The sequence below is a fragment of the Leptosomus discolor genome, chromosome 14 (genome assembly GCF_034619465.1).
Source record: "Leptosomus discolor isolate bLepDis1 chromosome 14, bLepDis1.hap2, whole genome shotgun sequence".
NCBI lineage: Eukaryota > Metazoa > Chordata > Aves > Leptosomiformes > Leptosomidae > Leptosomus > Leptosomus discolor.
This window is the reverse complement of record NC_141404.1, coordinates 1,198,337-1,221,799: the sequence shown is the minus strand read 5'-3', so window position 1 is coordinate 1,221,799 and position 23,463 is coordinate 1,198,337. Positions and strand designations below refer to the sequence as shown.

General features: G+C 55.9%; 1 protein-coding gene across 2 annotated transcripts in view; it reads left to right on the top strand.

Moving 5' to 3' along the window:
- The window catches only part of PRKCB (protein kinase C beta), a 127,164-nt gene that overhangs the window by 87,231 nt on the left and 16,470 nt on the right, over positions 1-23,463 (top strand). For both annotated transcript variants that reach the window (XM_086473208.1, XM_086473209.1), the window contains exons 9-15: positions 1,394-1,540; positions 7,786-7,959; positions 12,050-12,141; positions 13,102-13,164; positions 15,084-15,222; positions 18,670-18,750; positions 19,033-19,140. In XM_086473208.1, coding sequence (XP_086329334.1) covers positions 1,394-1,540; positions 7,786-7,959; positions 12,050-12,141; positions 13,102-13,164; positions 15,084-15,222; positions 18,670-18,750; positions 19,033-19,140 — 804 coding nt within the window. The remainder of the gene's footprint in view (positions 1-1,393; positions 1,541-7,785; positions 7,960-12,049; positions 12,142-13,101; positions 13,165-15,083; positions 15,223-18,669; positions 18,751-19,032; positions 19,141-23,463) is intronic.

The window sequence follows — 23,463 nt, the reverse complement described above, 5'->3', positions numbered from 1 at the left end:
CAGGGGCTGCTGCTGTGCGCTTGCCCGCGCTCGGGTCCCTCTTTGGCCAGGTTCACCGAGCGGCTTTCGGTCGGTGCCAGAGCTGCTGTCTGTCACCTGAGCTGATGTGAAGCAAAAACGCTCTGGCTGGGTGTCCCCTTCTTTTGGGGACGTGGCAAAAGCCCAAGGATTACACCGAGGAAAAACCCTGGCGCTTCGGGAGAGGTGGCCGTGTTTCCTTCTCGAGGCGTGCGCTTCGTGCCGTTGGAAAGCAGGCGGCAGCGGCCGGTACCGGGGGCTGTTGGGTGATTTCAGCCCCCTCCCAGGGCAGGGCTGCGTTGGCGATTACGGTGTTGGCAAACCCTGGAGACCATTCCTTTAGTTTTCAGGGCAGGATTTTTTCAGGTGTTCGGGGGTGCTGCAGGTGACCTTGAATGGAGAATTTTACAGCACGCAGAACCTTGCAAGACCAATTAGCAGCAGCAAAGGCTTGGAGATTACTTGTGAGGCTCCTATCTGGAGGAGCTGCGATCAGCAGCCAAATTGAACTGCTGGAATCGGGTTAATGGAATTTCACGCTAGACTGAGCTCAGTGCAAGCCTTACACTGTCGCATATTTCTAAAAATTAAAACTGAATACGTTGTGAGATAGCTTTCACAAACTGGTTCAGCAAATTGGATAGCCCCTGGACCAATGAGGAGGTGCCGAGCCGCTGATGAGACTTTGTGTTTAAAAATGTGGGGGGTTTTGCGAGGCTCCTTAATAAGCAATTGTGACTGCGGCAGCTCGTACGGTTGCTTGGGGATGCAGGAGGAGTGCTTTCTATTCCTGGTTGTTCCAAATGGGTTTGTAGCTTCCTGCCTTCAGCCTGAACGGGCACGAGAGTGCAATTCTCTTCAGTATCAGATAGTAATGGAGGTGGAGCTGGAGAAAAAGCCCTGTGTTTTACCTTAATGTATTTATATTGACCTGGCCTTTTCTGGTGAGGCGAGAGACAGAAGCCAGCTTTGAGAAGAAAAAGCTTGTTTAAGCCTCTGCTCTATCCTTCGCATGACCTGGAGCGTGTTTCGGGGTAGCTCCCTGGGCACGCGGGCTGCCCCGTCCCGCTGGCTGCGGGGAGAGGGGTGACGGGGGGATGGGCAGACGTGTTCCCAGTTGTTCTTGCAGAGACCAGCTGGGAACCTCATGGACAGTGCCGTGCATTGGGGCTGATCGCATCTCCAGTGCCCTTCTTGGTGCTGTCCCTGTCACGCTTGCAGAAAAGGTTCCTGTAGCTCAGGGTAGGGTTTGACCTGGAAAAGAGCTGATTAACGTGGGATTTCGGGAGCACTCGCGGGTTTTGTAACGACCTTTCTCCACGCTGTTTTCAGTAATTTTTTCTTTTTTCTCTCCGTCCCATCTCCATCTTTGCAGAGAGCCAAGATTGGAACAGGGTCCAAGGCTGCGGATGAGAAGACAACAAATGCCATTTCCAAATTCGACAACAACGGGAGCAGAGATCGGATGAAACTTTCGGATTTCAATTTCCTGATGGTGCTGGGAAAAGGAAGCTTTGGGAAGGTGTGGTACCACGTTATTTGACTGTATTTAACACACGTTTGTGGTATTTCTGAGCTGCAGCTGTGTGGCTGCTCCACCGTGATCTGTCCTTGCTCTGCCTGGGAGCGCTGGTGTCACAGTAATGGGAGCCCAGTTTGTTGGCTCCCTTCTGGGCTGTGTGACTGCTGCGTCACAGGGATGAAGACCTGGGATGTCTGATCAGACCATCACAAAAATGAGATGGTCTCTCTTGGGAAGCAGGGTGTGTGCTGTGTCTTTAAAGTTCTTTTTTTTTTTTTTTTTTTTTGGCCGTTTTTTTGTCTAATAATTACAAATATATGTGAACATTTTAATTAACTTTCCAGACCGGTTATGAGTGGTAACAGAATTTCATTCTTCCAGTCATGATGTGACTTGGAGCCTTCGTTTTCCTTGGGGTCTTGCCAACTTTGTCATGACTGCCATTAGCAATTCCAGTGCTGAAGGGGCTGCTGGGGCTGCTCGGCCCGGAGTGGGCAGGAAGGTGGGCGGCTGCTGGTGTGATGGACGGCCCGACGCAGCTCTGATTAGTGAATCGCCTTAATTGCAGGGAGTGTTGCTCTGCCTTCAAGCACATCTCTTGGGTGGGCAGCAGAGGTGAGGAGGGAATGCCGGGGGAGCCATGGATGCTTGCCCATCGCCTGCGGAGCACCTGTTCCCTCCCCCAGCCTTTTGCCGCTGGCGTTCGAGCTCGGGAAGGTCTCAGCCTCTCTAGAGGGGTGTTTGCTCCCTCTCTGGAGGTGGAGAGCCGAGAGATCCCCTGAACCATCTGTGACAGGAGGAGAACGGGGAGTTCCTGATGGTCCCCAGCACCCAGAGCATCACCCTGCGGTTCCGCTGCCGGCGGTGCTGCCAGGGAGGAGGCTGCCCTTCCTCTGCCTCTCACACCTTTGCTGCGGGTTGGCAGCCCGGGGGAGCAGGGGAGCCCTGTGTGCTGTGCCTGTGCTGCTCTCGCTCAGTAATCTGTATGTATCCTCGCTTCCGCGTCGCTTTGGCCCCCTTTTCCCTCCCTCCCAACACCTAATCCCTTTTAAAGTCGATGCCTGGCATCTGGAAACTCTGGAGTTGTGGCTTCCCCCCCTCTTCTTCCCTTTAATTTGAGAAACATTAGCAAACCCTTCGGTCGGCATCGTGGCTTATATAAGGGAATGTGTGACAGAAACTGTTCCCTGGAACAGAATGTTATAAATATGCTAATTAGTGCTTATTAAAACAGCACGTTGGTTTCTACGGTTAGATGCAGCCTCACGTGTGCCTGCGCCTCGCCGGGCTCCCCTCCTGCCTCCCTGTCCCCCCGCTGCCCATCCCCCTGGCCCGGGGACACCGAGGTGGCACGGAGGAGGGCCCTGGCCACGGAGCCTTGCCGCAGAGGACGCGTCGGTACCCGCCTGTTGGTGCCCCTCCACGCTGGTGCCAGATCTTTGGGAAGGAGCGGGCCAGAGGGGCACAATCCGTGCCATGCCGGTGCTCGGCCGGCGGGGAGAGCAGCCCGGCTCCCCGGTCTTGGCCCCCGGCAGGTTGCCAGCCCTCGGCGTGCTGAGCCGCCGGTGGTGCCACGGCAGCCGTGTCCTTCTCCAGGGCTGGCACCGCCTGCTCCGGCGCCTGGCTGCGTGCTGCCAGCCTCCCTCCTCCCAGCCCCTGCCGCCGCGGTTCGAGTGGGCTGTGAGAGCTCTTTGGGTATCATCACGCTGGTTTAGTGAGTCCTTTTCTCGGGCATCTGCTTGTTAACCCTTTGGCATCAGGAGCTCAGATTTACTGCTTAAGTGTTTTTCCTTCTCTACCGCTACGGCTGTCCAGGGTCAGGAGTGCCTGGCCTCAGTGGAGTGTAATAAACTTGTTTTCTCTACATTCAGCGTCAGAATATCTCCAGTTATTATGCTGGAGCATTCCCAAACAAATACTTTATGTTACAGGAATAAATCAAGTTAAGTATCAGCTTTTTCTGCACCAAAAAACGTAAAAAAAGAATGCAGTCTACTTTCCAGAGAGCGAGCTGGCAGATGGAGGTCCCCATAGAGCCAGGCATCGAGGTTTAGGAGGTGGAAAATTGCTCTGGTTTGGAAAATAGCTCAGAGGCAGGGGCTCGGCTTTGCATGGTCCCGGCTCGGTGCGTTCAGCCCCAGGATGTGGGGCAACCCTCGGAGCTCCTTGGTGGTCCTGGGTCTTCCTGGGCTGCCCCAGTCGGAGCGCCCGGGCGCTGTGCCGGGTGTCAGTCCTCCGCCGGGCTGGCGAGGGGAAGGGAGATGTTCCTGACTGAAGGAGGCAGCACTTGGCACAGCCCGCCCTGGGTTTGCTTTGCTGTAATATAAATAGAGGGAAGTTAAATTATGTGGCTTGCTCATATTTTTGCAGCTAATCAATCTGTCGTGCTATCAAGCTGTCAGTCTTTTCTGGGGGTTTTGTGGTGTTTTTCTGAGCAGGGCTGATTCTTTTGCCTCTGCGGTTAGGGATTACAGCGCGATGGGAGACAATTTTCAGGTCCTGTGATAATCTTCAGGCTGCAAAACGCTTTCCTCTCCTCTCTTGGTATGAAGGGCTGGTGGCTGGCACACCGGGGCGGGGACTCGGGCTCTGACTTGCAGAGTTGTGCTCAGGCCCCTGGGCGCGCGGTGAGGTCTGGGTGCACGCTCCCTCCTTCGCCAACGGGCACCTTGTGCTGGGCTCCCTTCAGGGCGTTACCAGACCCACTGGGTGCATTCGCTTGTTCGAATCCCTCGGTATTTACAGCGCGACGGGTCCCAACCTTTTTGTTTGTCGTTATCAGCCGTTGCTGGAGCCTGCTCATCAGTGGCTGCCCTTCTCCTGAGATCTTAGCCGTGCCGCAGCCACGGTAGGCACTGCGATGCCAACGTGCTGGAGCCGGCTCTGAGCCAGCTCCGAGCCAGCCCTTGGCACACCGAGAGCACCGAGCTCGGAGCAGGCTCCTCCGCACCGCCGGACGGGCTGCGGCTCTGTGCCGCAAGCTGTCGGCTGGCACCGCGCCGCCGAGCCGCCGCGGGCAGGGTCGGAGCGAGCCGGCGTCGGAGACGGTCGCGTAAGCCCCAGGGGCTGCGAGCAGCTCGCTCTGCTGCTCGGGGAACGGGCCAGGTCTGCGAGTGCCCGGGCAGACTCCGTGCCTCTCGCTCAGAGGGCAGAAGGTGCAGACCAGAGCCTGCAGTCTCATCTGCATATGCAAATGCGCGGTGATTACAGCCTCCTGAACGGCTTTAGTCTCGGTGTGCACTTCGGCGCTTCCGGAGCTGCTCGTTCTGCCAGCCCAGATGTGCGAGGGATGCGGTGGCCTGTGGTTTTCGGCCTCCTTCTGCGCTCACCCGGACACCCGCTCTCACACGTGGCCTCTTCGCTGGGGGTGTCGTGCAGCTGATTTTTTTAGGCAGCTGCAAAGTCCTTTTGCCTTTTGCCGTGCGGTAAGGCAGGGCTGGTTGGCTCAGCCGTGGCTCGGGGTTGCCATGTCATTGGGAAGCTGCTGCATGAAACATTTCCGTGTGAGCCCTAGAGCAATTCCTTGCATTTAATGCAGTACAGCGCCAACCTCTGCCTCTCGCTGCGCTGCAGGGACCGGGCACGCTGGCGTGGTGGTAGCCGTGTCCCCGGTCAGATGGGAGTCATGCGCTGACGTCTCAGTGGCACCCGTCGCTCCCTCTGGGGTTTGCTCCTGTGCAGGACGGGCTCGGATCGCCCGGCAGAGTTCAGCTCCCCTGCGGTGTTCCTTGCTACGGCCGATGCCCGTTGTCCAGCAGCTGGTTTTACCTTTGCATTTGATCTGTGCGTACCCCCAGGGAAGTCTCCTGGGGTGTTTCTCCCCAAACACGCTCCGTTACCAACAACAACGTGCTCTCCCCTGAGACTCTCCAAGGAAAATGTCCGGAGAAGCACCAAGATGCTTTCCGAGCCCTGCCTGCGCTGGAACCCCTCTGCTTCCCAAGGGGGCTCCTGCTGCCACCCCACTCACTAGCGCCATCCCTTTGGGGCAGTAGCAGATGCCAGGCTCAGAGATTCCCTCATTTAGTTGCTTTTTCTCTGAAGGGCTGTGGATAGCAAGGTAGGTCTGCATATAACTAATACTGCCCATAATGCACTTACTCCCAGGTAACAGATTTTGACTTCCCGTAATCCGTGTTCCTGGGGCGGTCACTTCTCTTTTCCCACCACCTTTGAACGGCCAAAGCCCATCTGCTTTTGTCACTCCCAAGTCAGCCCCGTTTTTTGTCACCTGTGCGTGGCGACTCGTAAATCTCAACTCGTGCAAAAATGGTGAAGATAAATGGAGGCAACGAACCGAAACGGCTCGGTTTGGGCAGAGTCGCAAGGGAGGGCAGAGGGGCTCCACGCAAAGCCGCCGTGTCTGCTGCCCTGGCGCTGTCCCCTCCCTGCCCGTGGGCACTCCTGCGAGGAGAGCTCGTAGGTTTGGTGCAAAGGGCTCTTGCAAGACACCTCAGGGAGCTGGCGGCAGGAGAGGGTGAAGCACAAATGTGGTCCCAGTGCCTGTGCCTTACTGGGCTGCATCACAGCAGCCCGCCGAGCTGCTCTGGGTTCTCAGCTTTCTTCAAATCCATCAGCTGCTGAAGTCGCTGGCACGCTGTCGGTCTGCCTTTCGCCCTGCCGACGGGGGAGCGCGGCGTGTGGCCGCTGCAATGGAAATGGAAATGTCGGTGGCTTCTCCACAGCTCTTGGCGCTGAGGAGCCGCGGTGCCTTTCCCGGCTAATCCTGACGAGCAGCGCGTCAAGGACAGCCAGCCTCTCCCGGGCTGCAGCCAAGCGCCTGAAACGAGCCAGAGCCACGTGCTTTCAAAAAGCGCCCTTCCCCGTTGTGCTGCTGCTTTCACGCCAACAAGCGGGTGGGCACCGAAGACCTCAGTCCTCGGGCTGCGCCCCCTGCCTTGTCCCCATCCTGGGCTGCGCCCCCTGCCTTGTCCCCATCCTGGGCTGCGTCCCCTGCCTTGTCCCCATCCTGGGCTGCGCCCCCTGCCTTGTCCCCATCCTGGGCTGCGCCCCCTGCCTTGCCACACCAGGGCTGGCCCCCTGCTGTCCCCTCCCCAAACCCCAACAAGGGCTGCTCTGCCCCGGGACAGGCTCTGCCCAGCTCCAGCTCCCCGGGGAGGCTCGGGGCTGCGCGGGGCAGCCGGGCACGTTGCGGTGAGGAGCGCGGGGCTCCGGCCCTTTGTCGTCTGCCTGGAGCCGACGAGCGGGTTAATTCCACGGCCCTTGGTGTCTCAAAAGTCGTCTGTGAGACCCACTCGCGTTTTCTCTGCCAATCTGCTGCGGTCTGAAATGCATTTCGGTTCCACCCTATTGATGTTAACTTCTCGTAATTTGTTTTCAAAACATCCGAACTCCTGCTCCTGACGTGACTGGAGGATTTCTGCAGACTCTTTCAGATGGGAAGCAATTCATTTCCACTGGGTGCTCGGATCGAACATGACGAGAGAGGGCGAGGAGGGAAAATGGGCAGCAAAGTGTGGTTTCAGAGTCCCATTATTTTGCCAGCAGCCCAAGGAGCAGCTTATGCTGATGGAGCGTGGTGGATCAGTCTGGGGATCCTCACTGGGGCTGATGGGATTAATGAGGGAAATTTTCACCAGCAGAAGCAGCGCATCCCATTTATTGCAATAAATAAACCTGGAAATGGGTGAAACTGGTTTAAAATAGGAGGTTGGATGGATTCTTCTGGATGAGAGGAGCTTTGGCTGGGTGATGGACCGGCCCGTAATTGGGTTTTGATCACTGTGTGCATTGGGGAGGGGGCGTGCGCGGCAGAGAAAATCTTGCTGTTTTTTTTCTTACTATTGGCTATTTACTGACTTTTTTTCCACTTCAAGTTTTTACCGCTTCATAATTTGATGGACTCTCTGTTCAAGCTCTTGGCGGCTTCCCCCGATGCTGCTTGTGCCCTGAGGGTGCCAAACCGGGGCGCAGCGCGGGGGTGAAAGGTGGCGAAGGGCGATGTGTGGCTCAGCCATCACAAACCCCTCGAACTGGGTTCCTCGAGGCGACTGGGTGGTGAGGGAAGTAGCTGTGTTACCTGTTAGACTCAGGGTTCCTAAATACTTTTAGATTCTGGCTAGCAGCTTTCTGCATCATTTGGCTCCTGAATCTCTTTCCAGGGTTGCAGTGGGAGCCCCAGGATAATGCACAAGCATTTGGTTTTGACTGTCGGCCGTGGCGAGGTAGAAGCATTGCAGATCCACGTTTTCCTTTATCCTGCTTGTGTCCTCTCCCTCGTGCAGGTGATGCTGGCGGAGAGGAAGGGCACGGACGAGCTCTACGCCGTGAAGATCTTGAAGAAGGACGTCGTTATCCAGGACGACGACGTGGAGTGCACGATGGTTGAAAAGCGCGTCCTGGCTCTCTCCGGGAAGCCTCCCTTCCTGACCCAGCTCCACTCCTGCTTTCAGACGATGGTAAGTGCCGGTGCCGCAGCCTGTCCCCGGGCAAAGGGGACCATGCCGGACCCTGGACGTTGAGCGGGAGGAGGCTGGCCCTTTGCAAAAGAGATTTTAGTCGCTTGGCTTCACTGGTGAGTTTGTGGCCAGAAACTCTCTTCTAGAGACCCAGTGTCACCAGTTATCTGGCACCAGTGCCTTTTTGGGTGGGTGGCTGCAGGGTGCACGGGAGCTGTGTGGACAGAACTGTAGGGGCTTTTGCCCTGATCACGTATTTTAGCTTCTCTAAAACGTACCTTTGCTTGTATTCGTGTTTAGACATCACTACGCTTGCAGAAGCAGCCATGTATGTTCTGCCTTGGCAACCTCACAACTTGTCCAATTTGCTCACAGAAGTGCCTCCGTGAACAAAAGGGGAGGGTGTTAAATGGAGGCGGTAAGGTACAAGCTCTGCACCCCTGAGGTTTTTTTATCAGGGAGCTGTCAAATGGTGTCAGCCGTGATTTCCCAGCCCCTCAAGTGCCCCCAGCCCCTGACATCCGTTACGATTCAATAGCAAAGCGCTGTGCTTTTTCTCAGGGTTCATTCTTGTGGTCAAAAAACCTGAGTAGAGAGTGAAACCTAATACAAACCACAGCAATTCAGTTTGAGATGGGCACGAGATGGAGTTTGTACAGATCAGAAGCGGAGAGTGGGAGCGGGGAAGGGGACAGAGGACCTTTAAGGCAATCCCTGCCCACCCATCAAGCAACCTGTGAATGAAAATGTCCAGGTACGCGTCAGCAGGAGCAGGCAGAGGGAATCGGCAGAGTCCTTTAGAACGATGACAATGCTATCCAGGAGGATTACTTTTTAATATTATCCCAGAAATTTCATTTACCAAACACATTCAGCGTATTTAAAGCCTTGCGGACTGTCTTTGCAGCACAGCAATCAAAATGTGGCAGGAGAAGCTGTTTCACACGGCATCTCTCTGGCATCTGAAGTGAGTCAGCGCAGGATTATTCCTGGCAGACCTATAGTAGCTTAATAGTAATCGTATTTGTAATGTAATCAAAATGTATAGCAGGGTCTATTATCGAATGCTGGCACAAAGCACTTTGATTTCTGGGAGCACAGTCCCGAGCACGCTTCTGAGATGGGGCTGTTCGTTCAGCGAGTGGTGGGAGAGAAAAAAGCCCCAAATCTGCATTTTAAAGAAAAAGCGAAGATGAGCAATCAGAGTGCTCCTGCCGGGGTCTGAAGGGCGCGAAGCCCTGCGCTGGTCCGGCTGAGCGATCTAGGGGTGCTCTGCCCCAAAAAGGTCCTGGGTCAGAGCCTTGGCTCCCGGCAGCGGGGGTGTCCCCGGGTGTCCCCAGGTCAGCCGTGCCTTCGCCTCCCTCCGGGGCTCCGCGGGGAAGGGCGCAGCAGCAGCAGTGGCACTGAGACATGATAAAGAGCAGCGGATGGGGAGCTGCGCTGCTGTCCTGGCTCTGGCTCTTGCTCACAGGGGGGAGTCAGGCAGGAGATGGGCCAAACGGGTGGTTAATTAGAAGGAGGACATTGGAAGGAGCCCCAGGAGTTGCATCTCAGCTACCCAGGGAAGGGGGCAGGTGTTTCACCAGCTCCGTGCACGTCTCTGCAGAGGGTATTTGTGTATCGGTGACTTGCTGTGGCTCAGTGCGTTCTGGATGCTCCAGACTTGGACAGGCCCCATCCTTTTCTGCTGTAGACAAGAGCCAGGACAGCTTTCCGTATCCATCCCTCTCCCAGCCTGTAGGCTGGCCAGCCATCTGGCTGCTTTATTCGTGACATTTTTTTTCTCTGAAGCACCAGCGTTCTCTTCTCCACCCAAATGAGGAAAGCTCAGATCCTGCTTTCAGAGCTCAGCTGGCTGTTTCAAGTGACCATCTTTTTGATATTCTTCCTTCTTGAAGCTGATCGATATATTTAGGAAACAGCTGCAGACGAGCACAGGGTTGCTTTGCTTCGCAGCTACTGTCACAGGGTGACTGGCGTGGCAGCGGCTGCTGAAGGTGACTTTGCCCCGTGAGTTGCTGCTGAGCTGGGTTGATGCCTCGGCAGAGGCAGTCGTTTACAGAGGGGTATGCTCCGAAATTCCCAGTCGTCTGATAAGCCGAAATCTCTTTTCTGTCCCATCAGGGCCACGTGTTTTACACACCCTGATTGCCCCTTCGGTACCGTATTTAATTCCTTTGAGGCCGCCCCGCTGTCAGGGCGGGCTGTGCGTCACCGGGCTGTGCCGGGCCGGAGGAGCTGATTACCCTCTGTAGCCCTTAGCGTGGTGGTGATCACATTGACGTATCTTCTGGGCTCCTTGTCCTTACTGTCTGAAAAGCAGGGCAAGGTTTATTTAAGGAGGAAATGAAGAAATGGGGAATACTATGAATTACTGTGCGATACTGCGACCCTGAAGCTCTGGCGGTGCTCCAGCCTCCTCCGTGTCTTTCCTTCGTGGTCTAGGGCTGGGGCGAGCCCAGGGGTGTCCGTGGGCTCCTGTGCGTCGCGGCCCCACGACTGGGTTTTGGAGGCTGTAGAAAGTCGCTCGTGGCAAGGAGGGTGACTCGGGCCTGATGTCAGGCAGCGTTTGGCTGTTCTCACCCGCCGCTGGCACGTGCGCGGGTCGGAGCACAGACGTCTGCTGGCGGGGAAGAGCCGCTGGGACGGCAGGCTGTGTCCCACTCCCGCACGCACTCCCGTGGTCCGGAGCCGTTGCTTCTCCATCCCTGAGAAACGTCCTGCAGCGCTTTAGGTTGGTGGTTTTGGCAATCTCGCACGATTTTCTTCACAGCTGTTTCCCGTGGTAAAAAAGAGCTGTGAAACGTCGGGGGAAAGTGGCGTTTCAAGGGCTTGGACTCCCCAGGGTAAAGGGGTCAGTGGTGTGGAGCTGCTGCTGGCCCACATCTTGTGTCTCCCAGGGCTTGCAGGGCTCGTGCTAGAGCTCCGTTCGAGACGCAGCATGATAACATCCAGCTGCTTTTGCTTTATCGATCCACGGTTCTGCGCTTTGTGGGAATGTTCGGGTCTTGTTTCTTGCCTTGCTGCTCTCCTGGGTGTTGATCATGGCCCAGGCTTTCTCAAGTTTCTAGCAGTGTTTGGGAGACGGGGCTTCCACCCAGCAGGAGTGGTGCTCGCACTGAGTGCAGGAGCCGTGCTGGGTGTACGACCCCCGCGCCAGCTCCAGGGCAGGGCACGGTGCAAGCCCCCGCCTGCCCCAGCGCGCGGCTTGGCTCTCCCTGGGGCCGGGGCACGTCGCTTCGGAAGCCTCCTTGGGAGTTTCTTAGGTCTGCACCTATGTGGCTGCCGCGCTGGGGAAGGGGAGGGGTGCTTTAATCTGGGGAGTCTTAATTAATGAAAGCAAAGCGCCTATTACACGTTAGAAGCGAAGGCAGCGTGTGCTTACAGCCGGCTGGGATCACACCTACTAGCGAGCATTTTAATGGATTCAAAGTCAGTGATGGACCTGTTTGTTCTACTCTTAACAATTAATTAATTAACCACGTGTGGACTTGAAGTGCACCCTCAGAGCAGGCTGGGAGGAGCGAGGAGAGAGGATGCAGTCTCCTCCCAATCCCCTGCCTTGACCAGGGGCTGCTCTGGGGAGCCGGGAACGTCGCACGTCGCTCCTGGTGCTTGGCCAAATGGTGCTGGTCACGGCCTGCGCGCGGAGGCTGGTCCCTGGAGGAGCTGCTCGCCTCTCTGGTGCATCTCTTCGTTGAAGCCGGGCAGTGCCTGGGGAAATACCAGCAAGGAGCTGTCTGCTCTAATGCCCTGCGAAACAGCTTCCTTGGAGAATGGGAGCAGATTTATTGATGGGAAGTGAAAAACCCCCGGATTAGGAATTCCTCTGCTTGCTTTCTCCATCGGCTCTGCGCGCGAAGGTGCAGAGCTTAAGCCCTGAGGGTTGCAAAGGAATTAGTGCATCTGTCTTGTGGACTCCGGCTGAACACGAGCTCCACCTGCACCCCTTGGGGAGGGTCATGATGAGAGTTGTATTGCCGTGAAAAATACAGACTGGAGCCGTCAGTTGCCTTGGTCCTTATGTCTGACCCCTGCAGGTTCCCTGCTCTAATAATTCTGCTGCTAACTGGTTCCTTGTTTTCTTTAGGATCGCTTGTATTTTGTGATGGAGTACGTGAACGGTGGGGACTTAATGTACCAGATCCAGCAGGTTGGGAGGTTTAAAGAGCCACATGCTGTGTAAGTTCAGTAGCCCTAGTGTGGCACCTTCAGGGTAGGTATTTGATGTACCTTTGTCCTATAGCTGGAACTGCAGTCCAAGCCACAGGGTTTTGCACTGTGAGTCCCAGGCAGAAAGGGAGGGGAAAGGAAGGACACCAGGAATCGGAAGATGCAGAGTGATTCCTTGCCTGGTGCCAAGGATGCTGGTGCCCCCGGCCCATCTTTGGGATACATTGCACTTGTGGGTGGATGAATAATTGACCTCTGTAAAGGCACCAGGCAGGGAGGTTTGGAGACTTCCTGGGAGACACCAGCAGCAGGCAGCGAGCTCCCAGCCGCTGTGCTGCCAGCTCACCTCTGTTCTGCCCCGTGCCCTTCCCCGGGGTGTAAGAGGGGCGTTGGGTCTGGCTCCTCTACTGGGGTTGCCAACCCGAGTGTTAGCTGGTGGCTTTTGGCTCCTGCTCCCTGTAATCTGGACAGAGCAGGATGTGTCTGTGAAAGCCTTCATACGCTTAAATAAACAGCACAAACAGTGAGCAGAGCCCGGGCGGGTTTGAGCTGGTGGTTTGCGCTCAGGCAGAGTCCTCTGAGACCCAGAGTATCCTTTATGAGAGCGGCGGCGGCGCATGTAGCTCCTCGGCCTCCCCAAGATGACAGATACCTTTTCAAGCCGCATTGCCGGCGCACAGGAACGAACAGCCATAGATCCCAGCTCTCGCTTAATGAGAATTTGTGTAACGAGAAGTGACGGCCCCTGCTAGCCCACAGCACCCTGATCGCATCGCTGCCCGATACGAGCGGAGGGCAGGTTGTGTCCTTCTCGTGTGATGCTTGTCTGGTGGTTTTGTGTTGTGGCTGGCTGTATCCTGTGGTCATGTAGGCCCAATGTGTTTTGTTTGGTGCGATTGGATTTGAAAGGTTTTCGTTTTGATTCACCTGCTTTAATTATCGTTCTTCCTTGTAAATGTTTCATTTCAGATTCTACGCAGCAGAAATAGCCATCGGCCTCTTCTTCCTGCAGAGCAAAGGCATCATTTATCGGTAGGTGAGCAAGTTCCTCCTTCCTCTGTTGCCCTGAGAGCTCCAGCCACAGCCAGAGCGATGTGACGGCCGGGATGCTCAGCAGGGCTCCTGCAGCCCCGCTCTGCCCCGCACCGCCCGGCCGCGGGGCTCTCCTCCCTGCCCGTGCCACGAGGGGCTCTGGCAGCTGCCCGCCAGCTACGCACGCCCGGAAGGGAGCCGGGAGCCTCGTGGTGTTGCTGGGCTTTGAGAAGGTTCCTGCCTTGGTGCCCGTTTCATGGGAAGGCAGCTTTGGTTCCTCTCGTGCCCGTTTCATGCGTTTCTCTCCAGACGCCGCAAGTGCTCGCTGGCAGCACGGACCAGCTCTGAGCCACGTATTTCGCTGCAGGGCACCATTTTCTTACCGTTGGCACTGGAGTCAACGCTTGCGAGTGGCTTATGCTGAGATCTGCAGTGCAAGTCTGTCACTTCTGGTTCAGACACTGAAACTTCTTTTCCATTCGCAGTATGATAATATGTCCAGAGCTAGCTGGGTTACTGCCGAGGGCTGGACTGGGCTCCGAGGCTGCTGGTTAAGCACTGAAACTACTGTACTGCCGTTCCCTGCTCGGGAGTATTCCCAGAGCCCAAGGTAGAGCAGAGCATCCTAATGAGTGTCAGATACCATTAGCTGCTGTGCAAAAAGAAACGCCAGCCGCGCCACTGGAGGTACGGGATGCTGAAGACTGTTCCGAAGATGAAAGTGGAGCAAACCTGACGCGAGGGATGTTTTTTGCCATCAGCCGCTACAGAGAGATTCTAGGTCTGCCGGTCCCTCGTGCCCCTTCTTCCTTCCCTCCTTCCTCTGAATCTGAATCCAGGCTCGTGTCCGTCTGCCTGTGGCCCATCAGGGTTCTCAGCGCTGACACAATAATTGGGAACAACAGTCTTAGAAAACAGCAAGAGGTTGTCAATGGTGCTGTTCCTTCTGTGGGGCTCTGACTCGCCACAGTTCAGCCTCCTGCCCCGTGCAGCCCCCAGCTCTGCCCAGCCGGCTGTTGGCAGTGGGGTGCTTCAGGGTGGGTCCCCAAGAAGAGGGCTCACCCAGCCGCCGCCTGCCCGTCGCGGTTGCTCTTCCGCTGCGGACGAGGCGCGGAGCTGGGCAGAGCTGCAGAGAGCCGAAGCGGGCGCGCAGGGCCCAGCCCAGGCCTGCCGCAGCGTGCTGCTCTGCCGCCTGCCGGGGAACTTCATGTCACCCCCGGGCAAGGGAGAAGTGGCAGACGTGCTCCCCTACTGAAACCGAGACCTTTGGGTGATGCTTTACTGCATGGAGCATAAGCCAGGAATGGCGAATACGGCGTGTTTGCTGCAAAACCGTCCTTCGGGCTGGAGCACCCGCCTCTGGAGGGGCTGATCGGGGCTGGGAGTCGCTTCGGGAGCTCTGCAGCTGGAACTGTCTCCACAGTTTGTGCTTAAGAGCAAAGCTCCTGCAGGGCTGGGTGTAACTAACAGGCATTCTGTGGACGAGGATCAGAGAGAAACATGGCTGATCTGTATTTCCGTGGGGGAGCATAGCATAGGTGATGCAGGGACCTCTGCTGAGCAGGTACTTCTTCATTGCTGGTGAGCTTTAAGGACACTTTGATTTTCAGAGACACACACACAAAAAAAAAATCTATTAAATCTGTCTCCCTGCTAGATGAGTGTTTTCCATTGTGCACTTAAAAGCGATTTGCCCAGCATGGTGTTCCTGTGGGTTAAAAGCAAAACAAACACTTCATCCTGACAGATCTCTGACTTCTTTTTTACTCATTTCCCCAGACATTATCCTACAAAGAGTCCGGGTGTGAGACGAAGCCGGAGCTCACTCGCAGGAGAGCACCTGGAGTCGGGAAACTTGTGTCTTTGCTGGGTGGCTTCACGGGTGTCTTTTGTGTCATTGTTCTCCTTTCTCTTTGTAGAGACCTAAAGCTGGACAACGTGATGCTGGATAGCGAGGGGCACATCAAGATCGCCGACTTCGGCATGTGCAAGGAGAACATCTGGGACGGGGTGACTACCAAGACCTTCTGCGGCACGCCAGACTACATTGCGCCTGAGGTAGGGGATGCAGAAAGGCATCGCGGGCGCTCCGTCCGCGTTTCGGCAGCCTGTCTGGTGCTCTCTGCCGTGGGGTGACCTTGCTTTGGGCAGCTTTCTGATTGAAACGGGGACGTTCGCAAATTCGCTGTCAGCCTGGAAAGTTCATCCTCTCAGCACTGCCCGTCCCCCCCAAAGGCGGCCTTTAAGGAAGCAGCGATGCCCGATCTGCCTCTGGCTGCCCGCCCTGCTTCTGCCTCTAAGTACAGAAAATCCTCCGTGCTGGTCTCCCTGCGGCGTGTTTTCCCTCTCTGGGCGTTTTTCCCATGTCCGTGCCGCTGGCGTCGCCGTGCCCGTCCGAGCCTTGGCACGCTCGGCGCCTCCAGGGCTGCTCCTCACACGCTTCCTGGCTCCTGGAGAAGATGAGCCCGGGAGCTCGGCTCTGCCCCTCGCCGTGTGTGACAGCTGCTTCCAGCACAACGTGACCGGTGGGAAAAGCAGATTTATCAGTGGGTGATATTTCCATGTCAAGTGGAAATCTTTAGATCACTCGAGCTTGCTCCTTGCAGCGAAGGGCTGTGTGCCTGATGAGGAGAGGCTCCCTATCTACAGCTCTAGATCACTCCAAAATTGCTTTGCATTTGGTTATTACTTACGTGATGGAGTCACGTGTGACACTTAGACGAAGCGCTATATGGGTGCAATTTAATGTCAGGCTTGTGAAATTCAGGTAGGTAATTATTCCCAAATGTCTGTTCCCTTAACATGAAAATATCCCTCTAAAATCTTCTCACTCTGCTGAATTTTCAATGATGACATTAATATTTATTCATTTGAATATTTTAGAGAAAGAGGTTCTCTTTGCGAGGACATAGGTGTGCTTGTGTGCTAGGCTGCATTGTGTTTTGCTGCAGCCAGAGAGGTTTTTAATTACCCCTTCAAATGTGCGTTACGGATCCTCATCCTGCCGAGATTAATACTGGTGTTCTGTTGGTGCAGAGCTCCGTTGCTGGGTGTGATTAACGCCCTTTCAAAGCAGGACAAATGACCAGTTCCCTTGGTGTTCGCCTGAGCACGATCACTTAAGCTCTTGTTTGCTTCTCCTCGCTCTAATTTTTTGTTTTCCCAAAAGAAAAACAGAAAATGGGAAATTCAGTGCCCAGGAATGGTATTAAAGCCTGCGACCGGTGGGTCTCAAAGCACGAATAGACACATCCCCTGCGTGGCAAGCAGAAGGGGGGAGACAGTTCTGGCGCAGTGTCCTGCCGGGTGGCCAAGCCCGAGGCAGAGCTGGGGTCCCTGCGTGTAGCTCGGCTCCAGGGCCCTTCTGCTGGGCCGTGCTCCCTCCTGTTAGGGAGCTGCAGTGTTCTCAAGCCAACATGTCTTCGGGGTAAAAATGTCCTGTGATTTGCTTGACCCATTTTAAGGGCTTTTTCTATTCTGAGGTACAGCTCTGCGTGCCAAGGTGACAGGTACTGAGTGCGAATGACCCCGCGTGTGTGATTTCCTCTGAACAAAACAAGTTCTTCAGCTGTTGGGTTTTGACCTTCCCGAACGTGCAGTTGGCAACTTCAGTTTACAGAGACGGCTTTTCTGCAAGGATTTCTTCTAAGTGCCATTTTCTTTTAAAGGCCTTTGTGGTGTGAACAGCTCACACCTCGATTTCCCAGAGCACTCGTAAAAAAGAAGAAGGGGGAGGAACGGCAAGTGGGCTCAGTCGAGGAATTTCAGAGCTGAAACTCGACATCTGATCTCGGTGGGAAGGGTCAGGCCTGACCGCAGGACGCCGTCAAGGCGGTGGGGGTTCTGTCACCGCGTTTGGACGTGTGGCTGGACCAGGACCAGGACAGAAGAGGAGGCTGGCGTCGGTCTTGTTCTCTCATCGTGCCTCGGTGCCGACGATTGCAAGATGGAGCTCGTCTTCTCGGGTGGGGTGGCAGCGCCTGACCTGCATCTTGATGTTCTTCCTGGTGGGATCCCGTTGGACGCTGCGGAGGTTTTCTGCAAGGGCAGGGGCGGCAGGACAGGAGGACTCTGGAGGTCGCAGGCTCCCGCCACCGAGCTGCAGGGCTGGAGCCTTGCTCGGGAGCAGGGCGAGGAACAGCAGGAGCAGACCTCTGGGGCCGGATTGCTGTGTACATTCTCCCGCAATTAGCATGCGATTTGCATTTGTACTCAAGTATAGGAATCTTTGCCGAATAGAATTCTGTAATTAGGAAGAATAAATTGCGTAGTTGTTTTGCCTTAAGTAACAGATGGCAAAGCCCGAGGCCTGGCAAACCCCGAACGCCGAGATGGCGCCCGTCAGCACCACCCAGCACATGAACCGGAGCTTGAAAGACCCTTCAGAGCAGAAAGGTGCCGGCGGGAGCCCGGCTCTCCCTGGGCTGGAGCCGCCACTGCTCCCCTCAGAGGGACCCCTGTGCTGAAGGGAAGGAGGGGGGACGCTGGCTTCGGGCAGCAGCCCCTGGCCCAGGGTGCGGACCCGACGTCCTGCGGCGCGCTGGAGCCAAGGGACACGGCCAGCCGGGCAGCGGAGGGGCCCCGGGACTCTGCCGGGGCTGGGTCCGTTTCTCCACCAGCCACTTGTCCTGGTTGTCCGGGGGGTCTCGGCAGCGAGGTTCAGCTGGAGATACCCCGAACCGCCGGCACGCACCGGGGAGGTCGCTTGCTCTGCAGAGGCAGGTGAGCTGGGTGGCCTTGCTGCAGGGCTGTGTGGTTATGAAGTTTAGGGTATTTTAGATTTTACAGTATAAATTGTGGAAAAATACAAAAATTCGTGTTTTGGTGCCTTATCCAAAATAAATGTTGATATTTTTAAACTAAAATAAAAACCGAACCAAACCCTAAAGTTATATCCTAACTCCAAAACCACCACATTGCTCAGGTAAGGGTCGAGCCGGCGGTTATTAGCTTATTGTGCGAAGGTTGTTCTGCAATAAATAATGGAAAGCAAACTGGCAGCCTGGATTGCAGAGGGTTTTGGCGACCCATATGCTGCAAGTCTGTTTTAGAGGACCGCGAACCATCCACGGAGGGCCACCCTCTGTGGTGTTATTTCAAACCAGCTGCACTGAAGTCAGTGGAAGAAAAATCCCGAAGTGCATCAGGGTCGGCAAGAACGGCTGCTGCTCCTGCTCCCACGCGCCCGGCTGTGCCGAGTCTGCAAGGGCACAACAAATACGCTGAAGTTTCGTCTGAATCAGAATGAATCTGTTTGAAATCCCAGTGAATATTCTGTGTTTTTCTAATATCTAGTGCACATTTGAGCGCTGATGATTTTTTTTTTTTTTAAGTTACTGAACCCTTTGCCTATCATGTGTTTGGTTTATAATTGCAATTTCTCACCATTCAGGGCCTCAGTAAGTAGCCTCGTCCTTTTGACCTGGACTACAGCTTGAAATCAGTTTGCGTGGTGCCAACAGGTTGAAAACGGGAGCGTAACCCTGCTGTTTGTGTTGTTTTCAGATAATTGCTTATCAGCCCTATGGGAAGTCCGTGGATTGGTGGGCGTTTGGAGTCCTGCTCTATGAAATGTTAGCTGGCCAGGTAATTGGATTTTAATTGATTCCTATGGGACTGTGTGAAATTCCATCGTGAGCATAGGCTGATGTGTTGTTTGGTTGGTTGCTGGCACGCGGCGCGGGGCCGCGGGGCCGTCTCCTCGGTGCTGGGGGTGAAGCCGTGGCCGCGGCCCCGGGGACTGCGATGCCGAGACACGAGCCACCGCGCGGTGCAGCTGGGGCTGGTTTCATGGCTGAGGACCACAGTGAGAAGTGGAAGCTCAGAGATCCAAGAAACGCCACTGAACCTCTGCTTGCTTTGCTGTAGGCTCCCTTTGAGGGGGAAGATGAAGACGAGCTCTTCCAGTCCATCATGGAGCACAACGTAGCCTACCCCAAGTCCATGTCCAAGGAGGCAGTGGCCATCTGCAAAGGGGTAAGGGCTGGCCCTCGGCTCTGGGCGGGAGGGAGAAGTGCAGGCGGTGGGCACGGGGCTCTCTGTGCACCTCCAGCCGTCCTACACGCGCGGGGGCTCTCGCCCTCCCCGCCCTGGTCCGGGCCGCAGGCTCCCAGCGCGAGGGGAATCTGACCAGTCGTGTCCTGCTGCCCGTGCTGCCCGCCCGTAGAACCCCAACTTGTGCTGCTTCGTGTGCATGTGCTGAAACCGCTTTAAAATAACCCCCAGATCCTTTCTGGGCCGTCACGCTACCCTGAGCAGAAGTACCGGTAGGTCTTGAGGGCTGGTGTGTCTTTGCTCAGGTGAAGGTCAGGAGAAACCGGAGTGTTGGCTGGGGTGTGGGAGCTGAGGGCGTCTGCCCAGAGACCCTCCCCACCGTCGGGTGACGACAGGGGAGCTTTATGCATCTTTGCCTGAAAAGAAAAATAATGCCTAGATAAAACGAACGTGATTTCTAAAGAGTTTCCCCAAGATGAGACACCAGTCCTTCGAACTGCAGAGGTTTCCCTTTAGCTCTGCTGAGTCGCCCTTTAGGGGCACCTGAAGTCCGGTGCTGGTGTGCCTCCCTGTCGGGTCAGGGCAGTATTTTCGTTATTGTATCTCCCAATTTGCAGTGGAGCTCTGCGTTGCCCAGTGTCCTGAGCTCTCTACGGACTGGGCCTAGGCAAGACTTAAATGCAGCCTGAATGAATTTGGGTTGTGGTGAATAAAGGCTGGCAAGGTCCTGGTGTTATTGCTCGGGACCGAGCCTCATCTCAGCCAGCCAGTGCCAAACAGCGCTATAAATATGTGTTTGTGTAGGAATTTAAAAAATGTTTGCTTTTAATAGTTAATATTTAAAATATCTGAATGTTCTGTGTCTCAGAATAGCGTTTCTATCGACAAATGACACATCTTGCGCTTAACGCTCCCACTGCGGCATTTCAAAGCCTCTTTCCAGTGTTGCCAGGATTCGGAGCTGGTGCTAAGGAGCAGTATCCACTTGTCCCGTGGGGAAGAGCTGCTGCGGGTGTCCCCCACCTGGAGCGGGGCACAGGGAGGGGATGCTGTGCGTCCTGACACTCACCTGCAGCAGAACGTAGTAAAACCGAGTCCTTCCCCACACTGGCAGTGGAAGGGGGAATTGCCACAGGCTTCCTCACCGTCTCTCATTCCTCTTGCTGTTGTTGGTTGGGACGTAAGGGGAGAGTCGTCTGTGTCCCTGGCCGGGCAGGAGGAGGGGAAGATGCTTGGCGATGCTGAACATCGTTGTCCCCACGGTGCCCGAGGGAGCAGCGCTTGGGAGGGAGCGGGGGCTGGAACGGGGATGAATCTCACGGTCGGCTTTGTTTGCTGTTGCATCAGTCCAAATGTGAGTGCTGTAAATAGACGAGAAGAGACCGTGACTGAAGCGTCTGCTGGGTGTAGCTGCAATGGCTTTTCTCACTCTTGGAAATGTGAGGCTGCATGGGAGGACAGTTAGCCGTGCAGGGAGGGCTTGGTTCTCTCTAAAGTCTTAGGTGGTTGGGGGTTTTTTGCAGCGAAGTGGTGGTTCCCTTTGTACAACTGTTGTTTCAGAGGGCAGCGCCACAACTCCTGACATTCTCTGCTGCCATCAAACTGCTACACCGGACAGTCTAGTTAAGAGCGTGTGCAGTATTTAAGGACTGTCCGTAAGCGGGAAACAATATTTACATTTTCCCCTGGAATACAGTAAAATACGTCTCAATTAACTGTGGGGACATGGAGGCCCTGCTGTTTGTGTTGGTGCGTGGTCAGTCTTCCAGGAGGGCACAAAACCGGCCTTATGTCAGTCCAGAGAACGAGCCACAGGAGAAGCCTTTGCTCTTAAACGTGAAGGGTTTGGCATTTCACTGTGTGCGCTCCAGAGCAGTTCTGTTGTTCCCACGCGGCTTCACTCCGGCGTGCCGGTGCCAGTCATCACTTACTGTTGCGCAGCTCGGAGATGAAAAGCATTTGATCCTGAAAGCCTTGTGTCGGCCCGAGCCAAGAAACAAGCGTTAATCAGAGATCGTTGGCTGGGAAGCAAAATGGAGAGTTAACCAAACACAGCTCCTTGACTCGACAGTCAGCATCAATTAGCAGAACAAACGGAGCATTTCTCTCCTCTGCTGTCAGCTCGGATTTTTTCCCCGAAGGCTGTTGTCGGAGCTGCTCTGCCCGTGGTGCGGGTAGCTTGGCTTTGCTCTCGAGCTCTGGGTTGGTTATCGGGAGCCAGGCTCCTGTTTCAGACCCCGTGGACCAGCGTGCGTGTGCGTGCACACGGGCACTGGCACAAACCAGTTTCCGTCCCGTATGGAGGGGTTTGACTGTGCCTGAGCAAAGCGGCGCTTTCCAGGTGAACAGATTGCCTGCGAGTGTCAGCTCCCTCTTTCATCTCTGCCTGGTAGCCAAGGCATGAAATGGCACGTTTTCCACAGAGTTGTTTCCACTGGCGGTGCCGCCTGGGCAAAGCCCCTAATAGCTGCCCGGTGCCGCGGCTGTGCCCGTGTCTCGGTGGCCGTGGGCAGGAGAGGGGCGGCTGGAAGGTGGGAGCACTCGGGGCGAGCGCTCCTGGGTGCCGAGGGGTTTGCTGGCTCGGACTCCGGCCGTGCTGCGCAGAAGCGTGCCCAGGCTGTGCCGGGGGGACGGAGGGACCGGCGCCCTGATGGGAAGGTCCCGGCGGGGGCTGCTGCCCCTCAGCTGTGTGGTCTTGTCGAACGTGGACAAAGATCACCTGAAGCAGCTCCTTGGTGCGAAACGTGCCGCTGTTAAGTGGAGCCCGGGAACGCAGGGTGTCCTCTTGCCTTCCAGAGACTGAAGATAAAGCTGTGGTTTAGGAAGGGGTTGGGTCCGGATTTGGACTTTCCTGTACCTGAGCTCCGAACATCAGGGGTACCGTTACAGGTGATTTGGTCTAAAGCAGCTTCCTCATCTGCAGAAGCCTGAAGGGTTTTCACTGCGTTAGTATGGGGACTAAATCAACTTGTTCCTGTTTAATACAAACAAAGCTGAATGATTATCCTATGTAAGCCAGGAGAATCAGTCTGCATGTTTATGGGGTCCTATATATCAATAACAGATGGTGCCTTCATGCTCACATGCATAAAAGCACAATAAGGAAACAAGAAAATTTAATTTCTGGATGCATATATTGAAAATACTGAATAAGTGCACTGTGGTGCAGCTCCGTTCAGCTTTACAGGCAGGTACATGAAGTAGAAAATCTTTTACGATTCATTAGTCGGCTGAGCTGCCCTGAGTTTGGTGTGCATGTGGGCTACGCCGAGGCAGCGGGGGGTTTAACCACACAACTCGGTTCGGGGGCCGGGTGTGTGTAAAACAGTTCCCCGCACGAGGCAGCAGGTGAGAGCCTGGGCTGTGGCTGGAACAGCTGGTTAGCAGAAGAGCGCAGACTGGGTGTAGTGGGGTGAGCGTCTGCCGGGCAGCGCGGCGGCTGAGGGTGGAGCGGCGCTGTCGGCGTTTTCACTGGGTGCACGGGGAGGAATGGGGCTCTCCCACAGGGGAGGGTCCGCTCGAGGGGGGAGCCCTGGCATGGCGCAGCAGGGAGGGTCCCCGGAGGGAGCTGGAGCAGGGAGCAGAGCAGGGCAGGTGGGGACAGGGCAGCGAGTCCCTGCCCGTTGGCCCCATTGACCTCCGGAGCCCCCGTGGGGCTGCAGCCCCCCCTTGCTAACGCCGCCTTTGCGGGTGAGCGACCGGGGCTTTGGCCAGCTCGCGCTCGCAGGTGCTTTCACGGCTGGGTTTTACCCCCGTGAGCTTTAGCCTCGGCGGAGCCACGGGTGCCGAGACACAGACCTGCTTTCCATCCGTGCCCCACACCATCTCTGGTGTGCCGGTGTGTTCGGGAGCAGCGCTTAACAGAAGAGACCCGCAAACGGATTTCTTCCCGTGTTTGCCGACAGCCAACCAAGCCATTTGACGCGCCAGCCAAATCGCTAAAGCAGTTTATTAGCACGTTTCGGGCTCTCGCGTTGCTGTCGGGGACTCGCTTTAGGAAAACCTTATTGAGTCACGGGATGCTTTTTATTCCCCTGCTTTAGCACAGCTAAGCGGGACCTGATTGAATTGTCCAGATGCTGTCTGGAGCCTGCCGAGGAGACGCGAAGATCCTCTTGTCTCGCTGACCCCGAGTCAGCTGGAGTTGGACGTAGTGAAAGCCGAGGGACGGCGAGGTGCAGCGGAGCGCGGCTTCGCCAGCGCGGACAGACGCCTGTCCGTGTGCCGAGGGTGACGCGAAAGCTGCCTGGCGCCCCGAGGGGCCGGCCGTGCCCACCTCGCTGTGCTGCCGTGGCAGCGGGGGGA